We start from the raw sequence: 13,557 nt of genomic DNA, 5'->3' as shown, positions 1-13,557 counted from the left end.
TGGTCTGCAGAAATGTTTGCTGTTGGTGTACTTTGGGTTTATGGCCAGTAATGAGTATACTGATAAAGTCTATTGACACACGCCTGCTTGTTTTCTCATCAGCCTTGAAATCAGGGTGCTAGAGAACTGTGGCAAGCAGTTCACTTTTCTTGGTTAAATTCAGAAATGTCAGTTTGTTTTAGAGAAAAAGTTTGTAGAGGTGCTATATCTGTATCTTATAATATTACTATACCCGTCTTTCCTTTTTCTTCATAAGTGTAGGGAGACCCAGTGATTCATTCTTCAGCAAACACTGAACATCTATCATGATATTCTAGGTGCTGGGGACTCAGTCGGAAAAAAAGAATTTACATTATAACACGGTCGACAGACACTGTTGAAAATCAAATTTAGAATATCATGGCAGGTAGTGATAAACACGTTGAAGAATAATAAAGGAAGATGAGAGAGGGGTGCAGATCCCATTTTAGGAGAAGATAGGTATGTCTTTGACAGCTTATACTGGTTCATCAGAGCTGACTAGCAAATTTTTAGGAATTTTGCTAGCCAGATGTTAAACACAGCCATTGTTAAAATTTAAATTTTATACACTTCCAAGTAAATACATTATAATTAAAAGAACGTAATAAATACTCAAAACTCACCATTTTCTATTTATTTTACTACTTGTTACTACTATCTATGCTCTTTAAGTTATTTACATCTATTCTATCTGTGCATTGGAAACATTACATAATGAGGTGCAACACTGCATCTCCTCTCAACTCCGCATCTCTTAACTCTTTGTTCAGTGACATCATGTTGGTAGCTTGGAAACAGCCATGGTGAGCTTAATTACACCACAGAAATTGGCAAATACTACAAACCAGGGCTTTTTATCCCAGAAAGCTAGTTGTTAAACATTTACCAGCACTTTACAGAAGAGAGTTTCTGGGGGTTTTTTTGTTTGTTTTTTGTTTTTTGGGGGGTACGCGGGCCTCTCACTGCTGTGGCCTCTCCCGTTATGGAGCACAGGCTCCGGACGTGGAGGCTCAGCGGCCGTGGCTCACGGGCCCAGCCGCTCCGCGGCATGTGGGATCCTCCCGGACCAGGGCACGAACTCGTGTCCCCTGCATCGGCAGGCGGACTCTCAACCGCTGCGCCACCAGGGAAGCCCCAGAAGAGAGTTTCTAATGAGGTGATAATTGAGCAGAAACCTGAATGAAATGTGGATACTTGTGGTTGGGGTATCTGGGGGAAAGCAGTGCAGGCATAGGCTCCAGGTCAGCTCTTGTTTGACACATTTTCAAGATCAGCACAGAGAACAGCATGGCTGATTGAACTGAGTGAGAAAAGTGGCAGGAAATCATGGCAGGGGGATAGATCCCGTAGAACTTTGAAGCCCCTGGTAAAAGATACAGTTTTAATTCTAAGTACATTATGAAGCTACGGGAGGATTGAAAACAGGAGAGGGATGTGATCTGAATACTATTACAAAGAAAACTCACTCTACTGTATGGAGGAGAACAGACTGTTTTAGCAGGTGGTGGTTCTAAATTTCAACTGAGTAATAGCTAAGAATCACTCCTTGCTTGTTAGAAATACATCAGAATCATTGATATTTGCAACCATCCTAACATTTAATCACAGGTAACACTGAATGTGTGGTAATGCCCATGAGCGTTCCTCCATATCCAACATTTTTCTCCTTTCTGGGCACGTAGACAGTCTACACTTCCCAGTACTCTGGCAGTTCAGTGGGTACATATGATGAGTTCTAGCTAATAAAATATGAGTAGGAGTGATACGTACCACTCCCAGGCAGAAGCATTTAAGAGCCATGAGTGACTCCCACACTATTCCATGGTGACTGTGGAGGCCACATCTTCGGATGGAGGAGCCACAGGATGGAAACATTCTGATCCCTGAGTGACTATGTAGAGTATAGCATCCACTGACTCACCCTGAACATGAACATGAGCAAGAAACAAAAAGCTTTGTTTCACTAAGTCCTGAGATTTAGGGATTAATTTATTACTTCAGTTTACCCTAGGCTATCCTGACTAATGCAGATTGTCAAGCTAGTAAAATTTTCATGATAACAGCTAACGTTTATTGAGTGCTTACTTCATGCCAGACACTAGGCTAAGCATTTTACATGTAGCTCCTCATGTAAGCCCCACATCACCCCTGTGAGCTGGACACTATGATTGCTTCCATTTTAGAAATAAGGAGACTGAGGCCAAGAGAGGTTAAGTGATTTGCCCAGGGCCCCCAGAGAACAAAGGGTAGAGCCAAGATCCAGTCCTGACTCTAGAGCCTTCCCTTTTCCTTCATGAGGGAAGAATAAACAGCCTCCTGACTTCAGTCATTTCTTCACCCATTTACTGGGCACTTACAGTGCTAGGTTCTGGGTAGGCAAAGATAAACAAAACACCATTCCTGTCCTCAAGGAGACTAGCGAGGGAGAGACTATGAAGAGAAAATTATAATGTGATGAATTTACAAGCAATACAAGAGACAGAGGAACATGTTAACAGACACCACAGAAACATAATCGGCAAAATCCAGGCTGTTGGGAAACCCTATGGGACAAACAATCCAGTTTCTTCAACAAATAAATTACAAGGAAATTTAGTCAGAACCTATAGATTAAAGGAGATCTACAAGGCTTATTAACCGATAGCAAGATTATTTGGCTCCTGATTCAAGCACACTATTAATAAAAATTAAGACACTAGATGGTTGAAAATTTGAACACTAAATGGGTATTTAGTTGTATTAAGGAATTATTAACTTTAAATTTAAAATTTTTAGGTGAGATAATGATTTTGTGGTTATTTTTATTGTGTCCTTATCTTCTGGAGACATACACTAAAAAATTTATAGTTGAAATTATATGATGTCTGGAATCTTCCTCAAAATATACAGGAGAGAGAAGTGGGTACATGAAACAAGATTGGCATGGATGATCATAGTTGACCTGGGTGATATTTACATGGGGATCAATTTTAGTAAATATTTGAAACTTCCCAAAATAAAAAGTTTTAGAACTTTCTTTTATCCTGGGCTGGATACAAGAGAACTGGTAGAATTGCTGACAAGGTGTCTGGGGAAGTTGGGAAGGTTTCCAAGGAAAAATGGGGCATCCATGTGTGAAATAGTTCTCAGGCAGCAGGAGAGCATGCACAAACAAATTAAATTATTTTAAGCATCACCTAATGTTATCCTTGCCAGAAATGGTTAATATTTGTTTTTCATCAAGAGCCAGCTGCTATCACATGGAAACAGGTTCCCAGAGTTCATGGAACTTCCTTCTATAGAAATGTGTAGAAATGGGCTGAGTGGAGCTGGAGATTGAACACTGGATTAGAAAATCAGGAGACCAGGCACGAGAATCCTGGCTCTGCCCGTGACCAGCTGTGTGTCTCAAAGAGGGGCTTGGAAATTTTCTCTGTTCCCTCATCTATAAAACGAGGTCCAAATTGTTCCCCAAGAACTCTTTCTGCTCCAACATTCTATTATTCTACATGAGCTTCTTCAGACATGAAATGTTAATTGGGGGATCATGTGTGAGAATCAACTGATTCAGGTTACTGTAGCATCATTGTCAGAACCGAAAAGACCTCCAGTTCAGGCATCTTAGTTACAGGAGACCCTGGGAAAGTCTCCTGGACATAGAGACCCCGTGACACAACCTCAGAGGACTTTTTCTGCTTCCCATGGGAAGCAGAAGGGAGTAACAGAGTAAGGCCATTGTTCATTGTTTTTTTGTTGTTGTTGTTTGTTTGTTTTTGTGGTACGCGGGCCTCTCACTGTCGTGGCCTCTCCCGTTGCGGAGCACAGGCTCCGGACGCACAGGCTCAGCGGCCATGGCTCACGGGCCCAGCCGCTCCGCGGCATGTGGGATCCTCCCGGACCGGGGCACGAACCCGTGTCCCCTGCATCGGCAGACGGACTCTCAACCACTGCGCCACCAGGGAAGCCCTGTGCATTGTTTTTAGCACAGTACCTGAGCTCTTGGCGACCTTCATAAGTTAAGGGAGGAGGATTTACTTACAATTTTGCAACTTCCTTGTGAAAAGTTCTTCTAGGCTTGAAAAATCCTACCTGCTGGGCTTCCGGGTGGCGCAGTGGTTAAGAATCCACCTGCCATTGCAGGGGACAGGGGTTCAAGCCCTGGTCCAGGAAGATCCCACATGCCACGGAGCAACTAAGCCCGTGCACCACAACTACTGAGCCTGCGCTCTAGAGCCCACGTGCCACAACTACTGCAGCCGTGAGCCTAGAGCCCGTGCTCCGCAACAAGAGAAGCCACCGCAATGAGAAGCCCGCGCACCGCAACCAAGAGTAGCCACCCGCTCTCCTCAACTAGAGAAAGCCCACATGCAGCAAGGAAGTTAAATAGTTCTGACAGGATGTCTCCATGGGCCCATAATCTCTGTGCTGAGGAATGTAATGAAAAGTGTCAGAAGATCCTCTGGCCTCCCCATTCCCCACACCTTTGGAACTGCAGCAGAGACTCAGCTGCAACCACCCCCATTGTGGAGGGCGTGATTGGAGCTCTGAGGCCGAGGCCGAGGACACCCCTCCCTCCCTCCCCCACCCTGCCCTACCGTGGCAGAAGGCTGGAAGCTGCACAGCCCCACCTGAGAGAGCTCTGGTATTTGGGAGGGAAGCAAGTGCAAGTGAGACCTGTGTGGAAAGGGAATGTTGCCTGCCATTCCAGTAAACAACGAATGTTGCCCGTTAGCCATTGTCTCCCCCCAATCCCCCCTGAAAGTGCACCCTGAGGGCCATGCAGAATGGAGAAAACCTGGAAACCCTCTGTGCTTTGAATACTGGCCCTAGATAGTTAAGATGCATATCTAAGGAATAATTTCAATGAGCTCAGACTTTTGCATCTTCCCATACAAGCGTTAAAATCATTACCTTGAGATGTCTGTTTTTTGTGATTAGCAGTAATCTTTTGATGTTCAGCTACATGTTTTTTTTCCAGCAAACTCCTACATATCCTGGTTCCCCCCCATCATCTAGTCGGAGCAGTTCCTCAGAGCTCTCTGAGAGGCTGTCTCCCGGGCTATAGTCCTCAGCAAGGTCCCTGAATAAAACTTAACTCACAACTTTAGGTCGTGCGTTTTTCTTCAGTCGACACCTGTCTGGTCTCAGACTCTTTGTGTCCACAATTTCTATCCTAGGATGTTGAAAAGAAGGTTGGTCTGGTGCAGAGAAAGGAGACAGCCCAAGTGTGGCAGGCCTACAACAAGCTGAGAGATGGGGAGACTGAGGCTGCCTATCCTTCTTCTCTTCTACTTCCCTGTGCTCTGGTTTCTTGTGGCTTTCATTTGGGGGAAGCACCACATTTAGAGGGTCTCTATCTGTAAAGCATTTTCCAGGCTGCCTCCCCCCAACATTAACTGCATCCTTCCCTCCTGTCTCCTCACAAGCTTCAAGTGCTGAGGGAAGCTTCCCCCACCAGGACAGCCCACTAACATGCACCCTCATGGAATCTCCTTGCTTTCCTTCCAGCATTCTTATCAGTTTGTAATTACATATTAACTGAAATGATTACATATTAACTCATGTGATTATATGATATGCCTCTCATTAGACTTAGCTCTCATAGATCCTGGATATATATTGGTTTCTTCTTAAAACTGAAAGAGAAATAAATAAATGAATATGAAAAAGAAAGAAATAGAACACAAAGAAAATGCACAATTCATAGGTGCAGCCCAGTGAATTATTACAACGCGAACACACCTGAGCAACTACTGCCCAGGTCAAGAAATAGGACGGGCCCAGCATCCCAGAAGGCACCCTCTTCCTGCCCAAAGTAACCACTCTCCTGATGCCCACAGATTAGTTTTGCCTCCTTTAAAAGTTTTAACTCTTAAGACTTCAAAAATAATTTTAAATTTACCCTTTAGCATGTACGGTTCTATGAGGCTTGATAAATGTGTATTGTGTTTATCATAACCTCAGCCAAGATACAGAACAGTTCCATCATTCCCCAAATTCCCTTGTGCCCTTTGTAGGCAACCCTTCTCCTCACCCACAGTTCTTAGAAACCATTGATCTGCTTTCTTTCCCTATATTTTTACCTATTCTAGAATTTCATATATATGGAATGCACCAATATTTCGCTCATTCAGCATAATGTTTGTGAGGCTCATCTATGATGTGTACAATAGTTCATTTTCACAGCTGTATGAATACACCACAATTTTTCTACATCATTGTATGAATATAATATAATGTATTTATCCCTGTATTATTGAAGGACATTTGGGTTGTTTCCAGTTTGGGGCTATTACAAATAATGCTGCTAGAGACATTCTTACGCATACCTTTTCATGCTCACTGCATGCATCTCCTTTATGGCTTAGTGGTCCTAAGGTCATGAAGATGAACTCCTTAGTTTCTAGAAGTTTCACTGCACCTTTCACACTTATCTACAATTAGCCTGGAATGCATATTTATATAAGGTGTGATGTGAGGTAGGGGCTCAAGTTTCTTTTTTCTTCTTCTTACATAGATATCCAGTTGACCTAGCACCATTAATTGAAAGTAAGTCCTTTCCCCTCGCTCTGCGGCGACACCTCTGAAAGAAATGAACTGTCCATACACATGTTGATTTGTTTCTGGACTCTCCATTCTGTTTCACCATCTATTTGTCTTAATCCTCCCACTTTTTCTTATTTTTCAGGATTTTTCTCGGTTATTCTTGACTCTCACAATTTCTACATAACTTTTAGGCTCCTTTCTGGGCTTACCCGTGCTTGGATCCCAGCTCCTGACCCGGTGCCTGGCGCACAGTAGGAAATGAATGAATAGCTGTTGTATGAATGGGGGTGACCTCGGGGTCTTTCAGCACGCCCACTTCCACCCCCACGCTTCTATCACGCTGCCCCCAGAGGCGCAACTGTACACTGCAAGGAGGCTGCTCCCCGGCGGAGCACGTCATTTTCCTCCCGGGCGCGGGTGGCTCCCGAGCCGGTTCTCTCCGCCCCGCCCCCGCCCCGCCCCCGCCCCGCCCCGCCGGAAGGACGATCTCGCCACTTCTTGAACTTGGTGGTGGCAGCGCAGGGATGGCGGCGGGGACGGGGGCTCCGGGAGGCGGCGGCCCCGGCATGGACGCCCGGCTGGACCACGAGACGGCCCGGTGGCTGCGATGGGACAAGGTGAAGGGCGCCGGGGGGCCGGGAGCACCCGGCAGAGGTGCAGGACCCCCTGCCCGCTCCCCGGGCGCCGCGCCGCCTTTCCTGCGTCTAGTGCCGGTGCAGGCGCTTCCTTCCTTCCCTCCCTTCCGCCCCGCGGGACCGCGCTGGTCCCGCCGGAAGACCGAGGAGGAGGACGCGGCGGCGGCCAGGCCTCGTCGGTGTGGCTGGTTTGTGTCACATTTGAAGTTTGTCCGGAAAAGGTTGTCCCGGGACAAAATCAGCCATCCGGCGGGGCGGGGACTGCAAGTTCGGGAGCGGGGCAGCGAGCGGGGTTGGTCTGAATGCGGCGGGGCTCAGGGGTCTTGTCTAATTGAGGCGAGCGCGCGTTCCTGCCACTCAGACCGCGGGCTCGTCCTCTGCAGTCCGCCGTGCATCCCCCACCGACCCCTATTTGTTCCCTCCTGTTCCTCAAACTCCCGGGTACTTGGCAGAGCAGCATTCCCGGGCGCTGGGTTGCAAACGTGGATCCTTTCGGTTGGACCCGCTTGGCTTCAGGCGTTTTTCTCAGGTCTCAGACTTTGCTGAGAAGAAGAAGGGGGAACCCCTTGGACACAGCACCCTAGCTTTTCACTCTCTTAGGTGTTGGAGCAAACAGAGAAGCAGGGACCGAGCTCCGGACATCACTCCCTGTCTCCTGTCTAACCTGAGTGTCTCATTTCCTACTTGTTACGTCTTGCACGCTGTTTGTATTCCCGGAAAGTTCCTCTCAGCTCTCTTCTGCTGAACTTGTTTCTCATGTCGTTACGTATGTTTCAGGTCTGAACTTAAATGTGGCTCATGTAGAGAGGGCTTCCCTGGCTTCCAAGGGTAAATTATTTCTCCCTAATACTCTCCCTAAAAGACTGTGCTTTTCCCTCGTAGCTCTTAGAGATTGGCCAAAACCAAAAACACTTGCTGTGGGTTTATTTGTTACTGGGCCCCAGCAAATCATATAGCCGGTGCTGCTCACGAACTTCCATGGTCCATAGTCCTGCACAGTGCACTACTGTGCACTGAAATAGTAGAGACCTGAAATATTTGAGTCAGTGAGGAAGATTACAAGCCCTTTCTGCAGGGGCCAGGGCTTCCTCTTCATCCTTGGGCCCCCCACTTCACATGAAATGTCAGCACATCCTGTTTCTGGATGCTATTGGCAACTCCTTGGGTGGTTTTTCTTTGTAATTCTTGTGAACTCTCTAGGGGAGGAAAAGGTCTCCATTTCTGATAACTCAGTAACTGGCAGTGAGTAGAAATCTTTTGAAGCCATAGTTGGTAATGAATTAGTTTCATAAACCTTACCCTTTGAAGAAATAAAAACCCAATTTCCACAAAATGTTGTACAGAGAGAGTACCTCACTGGATAGAGGTGAGGGGGTGTTGGCCTTTTCATCTTTTTGCTACCACTCCTCTTGTTCTTTCCTCTCTCAATTTTTCCTTTGGCTTGCAGCAGGCACCCAGAGGGAACTTCCTGCCAGCTAAAAGCATTGCAGCCCTGTGGGCTGATTGCCCCAAGGGTGGCGGGGCACCAGCAGGTACCCTCTGAGCATTTCCACTGTGCCTCCATCCCTGTTCCTCTGGATGCTGACAAATGTGTCACTGCCACGTATGACTCTGATCTCTGCTGACCTCTTGATTTTTGTATTCTTATCTTTCTGCTTCCTTTGGTTTCTCTCAAGCTATTCGGTCTTTTATAGATATCAAAGGCCAATTAGGATTTTCCAAATCTACACTGTGAATGAAAGAATCACCGGATATTGGGTGTGACCTTGAAATCTCTGTTTTCTCATTCACTCAGCAAGTATTTATTGAACCTCTTTTACACTGCAGATCTGAGCCCTAACTTGCAGGCACCTAACAATCTGATAGGTCAGATTGTGCTCTGTGGTCAGTGGCTATTGCTTTTAACCAAAAAGGTGGGCTTTTACTTGTTTCCTCTTGAATCTGGAACAATCTGAAAATGTGGGCTTAATTCCAAAAGGCAGCATTTTATTGCAGTAGCATTTCAAAGTTTAATTCTGTGGCCATGTTTTGCCTGCATGGTCATCCACTGAGGTGATTACTGTGAGATAGAATATAAAGTACTTACTCTTTGTTACCCTAAATTCTTAATTTAAAAGTTTGATATGGAATTAATGTAATTGTCATTTTTCTCCGTGCTTAACATTTTCTGCAACTATTGCACCAAAAAAGGGCAATTTAAAATGAACTTAAATGATTCATGTGAGTGTCGGTTTGAAGCAGTTAATGTAATGTGAAAGGTACTAAGTTAATGCTTACACATACAGTTTAAGCAGGACACTTAATCTCTGAGGCTTCCCCATTTATAAAATGGGGTTTTTGTTATTTGCCTGCCTCTTATAGTCATTGCAAGATTCAAATTTGACCAGGTATGTGATAGTATTGTACAACTTATAAAACACTACCAAAGTAAGGTTTTTTTTTGTTTTTTTTTTTTGCGGTACGCGGGCCTCTCACCGCTGTGGCCTCTCCCGCCGAGGAGCACAGGCTCCGGACGCGCAGGCTCAGCGGCCATGGCTCACGGGCCCAGCCGCTCCGCGGCATGTGGGATCCTCCCGGACCGGGGCACGAACCCGCGTCCCCCGCATCGGCAGGCGGACTGTCAACCACTGCGCCACCAGGGAAGCCCCAAAGTAAGGTTTTGATTTAAATTATATACGCTATCACTCTGGGAAAATTTGAAGACATTAGGGAAGAAAATGAACATTTGATTATTACTAGGTACCAGATAGAAAAAGGTGTTTTACATTAATTTAATGTAAACCACCTTGTAAGGAAGGTTATAGATTGTTCCCATTTTAGAAATGAGGAAACTGAGAATTCAAGAAGCTAAATAATCTGCCCAACAGTATAGAGTTGGTGAGTGGTGGTGTTGCTGAGATTCCATTCTGAGTGTTAGATCCCCAAACCTGTATGTTCATTCCATTTCTCCAAAAGTGCTTACCTTTGTAGGAAAGAAAATAATACTTACATTATAAAGGAAAAACTATTTCCTTTTACTCAAAATACTTCTGACACCAAATGCGTGAGTTTTTCACACCATGCTAGTTTCCATTTCTCTGTGGACACCAGCTGGGTGTCCAACAATTTAACTCAGTACAGAGTTAGCACAGACCCTCCAGCCTCAGGGCTTAGTCCCACAATATTGTCCCCATTTCAGATAACTGCAGAAGGCCAAGGTTGTCACCTCTACTTCTGACCAACCAGTGATAAACCAGGGGTCTCGTGACCCCCTTCTTGGGTTTGGTAATTGGAGGACAGCTCACAGAACTCAGGAAGGCACTTCACTTACTATTACCAATTTTATTATGAAGGACACAACTCAAGAACAGCCAATTGGAAGAGATCCATAGGGCAAAGTATGGTGGGAAGGAGTGCAGAGCTTCAGTGCCCCTACATAGGCATGCTTGATTAAATGATTGGTGATTGAACTTAATCTCCAGCACCTCCCCTTCTTGGAAGTCAGGGGGTGGGGCTGAAAGTTCCAACCATCTAATCACTTGGTTGGTTCCCAAGAGTCACCTCAGTAGGATAAACTCAGGTATGGATGAAACGGGTTTGTTATGAATAACAAAAGATTCTCCTTTCATCCTAATCAGTCAGGAAATTTCAAGGGTTTTATGACCTCTTTGCCAGGAACTAGGAACAAAAACTAAATAAAAACATATTACATCACAATATCATGCATTATAATTTTTAAAAGACCAACTTCATATTTCAAATTTTAAAAGCATCAGAAAATTGAAAAGCCTATACGTGTATATGTATGCATATATATATATATGCTTTTCAAATACATACATATACATATATTATAATATATATATATTTTTTTCTCCTGTAGGTTAGAGTTATCGTGAGGTTTTTTTTTATATTTCTGATTTTTCATTATGTTATTCACCTGGCTATACTTGGTATGTACATTTCTGTTTTGCAGAATCCATTAACTTTGGAGTCAGTGAAACAACTAATTGCAGAAGGTAATAAAGAAGAACTACAAAAATGTTTTGGGGCTCGAATGGAGTTTGGGACAGCTGGCCTCCGAGGTGCTATGGGAGCAGGAATTTCTCGTATGAATGACTTGACCATCCTTCAGACTACACAGGTGCCACATTTTTATATTTCTCAGTTATTCTTAACATAGTCCCAGTGCTAAAAGATAAACTGAAGCATATTAAAAAGTTTAAGAGTTTATTTGAGCAAAAATCTATTTGAATCAGGCAATTCCAAACTGGTTAGGAGCTGCTGGGGACAAAAAATTTTTCCTCTACACTTACAGATTCTTTGGCTGGTCTATTAATTAAAGTGGCATAAGACAGATTAACAGGAGAAAACAAATTTAATTACATACATATGGGAGCCCCATAAAGACAATGAGACCCAAGGGCAGGTTTAGCAGTTGAGGCTTCAAAGTGGAGAATGACAATAGAAGGACTTTTCAAATATATATGTATGTTTATATATACAGACATATATGCATATATGTGTGTGTATATATATGTTTTTATAGCTATATTTTTCACAGGGCAGTAGAAGAGCAGATGTTTGCTAGTTAATGTTTGCCTGCCATACAGATAGCTCTTTCAGATTAAAAGTTATCTCTGATAATAGTTATCTTTCGGACTTCCCTGGTGGCGCAGTGGTTAAGAATCAGCCTGCCAATGCAGGGGACACGGGTTCGTTCCCTGGCCCGGGAAGATCCCACATGCCGCAGAGCAACCAAGCCCGTGCACTGCAACTACTGAGCCTGTACTGTAGAGCCCGTGAGCCACAACTACTGAGCCTTCGCACCACAACTACTGAAGCCCACATGCCCTAGAGCCTGCACACCGCAACTACTGAGCCCTTGCGCTGCAACTACTGAAGCTTGTGTGCTCTAGGGCCCGTGTGCCACAACTACTGAGCCTGTGTGCTGCAACTACTGAAGCCCACGTGCCTAGAGCCTGTGCTCTGCAACAAGAGGAGCCACCACAATGAGAAGCCCATGCACCGCAGCAAAGAGTAGCCCCCGCTTGCCACAACTGGAGAAAGCCCATGCGCAGCAACGAAGACCCAATGCAGCCAAAAATAAAAATAAAATTCAAAAAAAAAAAAGTTCCCTTTCTGGGTCAGGCTCCATATCTAAATTCTTCTAGGTAGTTAAGGAAGAGGTGAAAGTTTTTCTTCAGTCTGCTGGGTCTTGATTGCCTTCATTTCAAAATGATCCACATGCCAGGGTGACATGTTTTGGGGTCACATATTCTGCTCCCCCTCAGAGCGCTCCACTAACAAGAACTAGGGGAAAGACTTATAGAGAAGAGGCAGAAGCAAAACAAGGAAATTAATAGATTGGCTACAGCTCAAGCAGGTACCATATTTGGGAAAGCCTTGCTGGCTGTTTGTGATTGGCTGTCCTTAAGTTGCGATTTCTTAACCTTGAGGTTTTTACAGGGTTAGGTTTTGGCCTGCTTAGTAGGCTCCTAAGGCATTAAAGCCATCTCAGTCCAATGGCCTCCATGTTTAATTAATTTAACTCCAGGCTCCTTTTGTATTTGACAGACCTAATTTGTTTTAATTATGGATGAGTCTTGTGGGTTTGCCTAGGCACAGGGAATCACCCGTTTACTCCATAAAGTTAGGCTTGCACAGTCAGCTGAAGCAGTACCTTTCCAAACTCATGCAGCAATTCATTCATTCGTTCATTTATTCATTCAACAGAGATTTATTGGGTGCCAGGCATCAGGGATATAATAATGACTGAAAGAGACAGATTTCCTCATGGAGCTTTCATTCCAGTGCCAGTCCACCAACTAAGCTGACCGACTCCTGTGTTCTTATAATGTTTGTTATGGTTGTACAGATGCAAGCATTGAAAAGCTTCTCTAACTGCCAGAAAAACCAAGAGTTATTAGTTCTATTTAGTTTTAATTTGCAGCATAGGTGGAAATTATTGCTGAGTTCCCTTGCCTTCGTTTGTGAATTTTACTCTTAGAGTCCAGACCCAACTTTTAGGAATAAAGATGAAGCCTTTGATAAAACAGCTGATTCTGAGTGTCGAGAGTTCTGTTTATGAGGGAAAATGAAGTGGAACAGATTTTTCTGTTTCTTCAACTGCTTAGACTTGTTAAAATTGAAGGTCACTTTAATTCCAGGAAAGAAGACGTTGGGAAAATTGACTACTGGTGATTACATGTACTTTACATGTACCTCCCAACATAAAGGCAGAGTTGAGCATGTTCTGGCAAAACCCTAAGAAGGAACTCTTGCATAAGGGTACAGAGTTGCCATGGGAACACATTACTGTTAAGTAGTAGGGCTCCCTAGATCTTTTTGGAGGGAAGGCTTAGAATAAAGTGAGCCTGGGAATCCTGTTCTAGTT

General features: G+C 44.4%; 1 protein-coding gene across 3 annotated transcripts in view; it reads left to right on the top strand.

Annotated features, from left to right (window-relative positions):
• The first annotated feature begins 7,032 nt into the window (after positions 1-7,032).
• PGM2 (phosphoglucomutase 2) overlaps positions 7,033-13,557 on the top strand; it is a 30,983-nt gene continuing 24,458 nt past the window's right edge. The window contains exons 1-2 of one of the 3 annotated variants that reach the window (XM_024117115.3): positions 7,033-7,163; positions 11,137-11,304. In XM_024117115.3, coding sequence (XP_023972883.1) covers positions 7,071-7,163; positions 11,137-11,304 — 261 coding nt within the window. In that variant the 5' untranslated portion in view covers positions 7,033-7,070. Of the gene's footprint in view, positions 7,164-7,184; positions 9,833-11,136; positions 11,305-13,557 lie in introns of those variants that run through there. The other 2 variants (XM_055086112.1, XM_028492076.2) reach the window with 2 other exon arrangements.

Source organism: Physeter macrocephalus, chromosome 7, assembly GCF_002837175.3.
Source record: "Physeter macrocephalus isolate SW-GA chromosome 7, ASM283717v5, whole genome shotgun sequence".
NCBI lineage: Eukaryota > Metazoa > Chordata > Mammalia > Artiodactyla > Physeteridae > Physeter > Physeter macrocephalus.
This window is presented reverse-complemented; position numbering and strand designations above follow the sequence as displayed.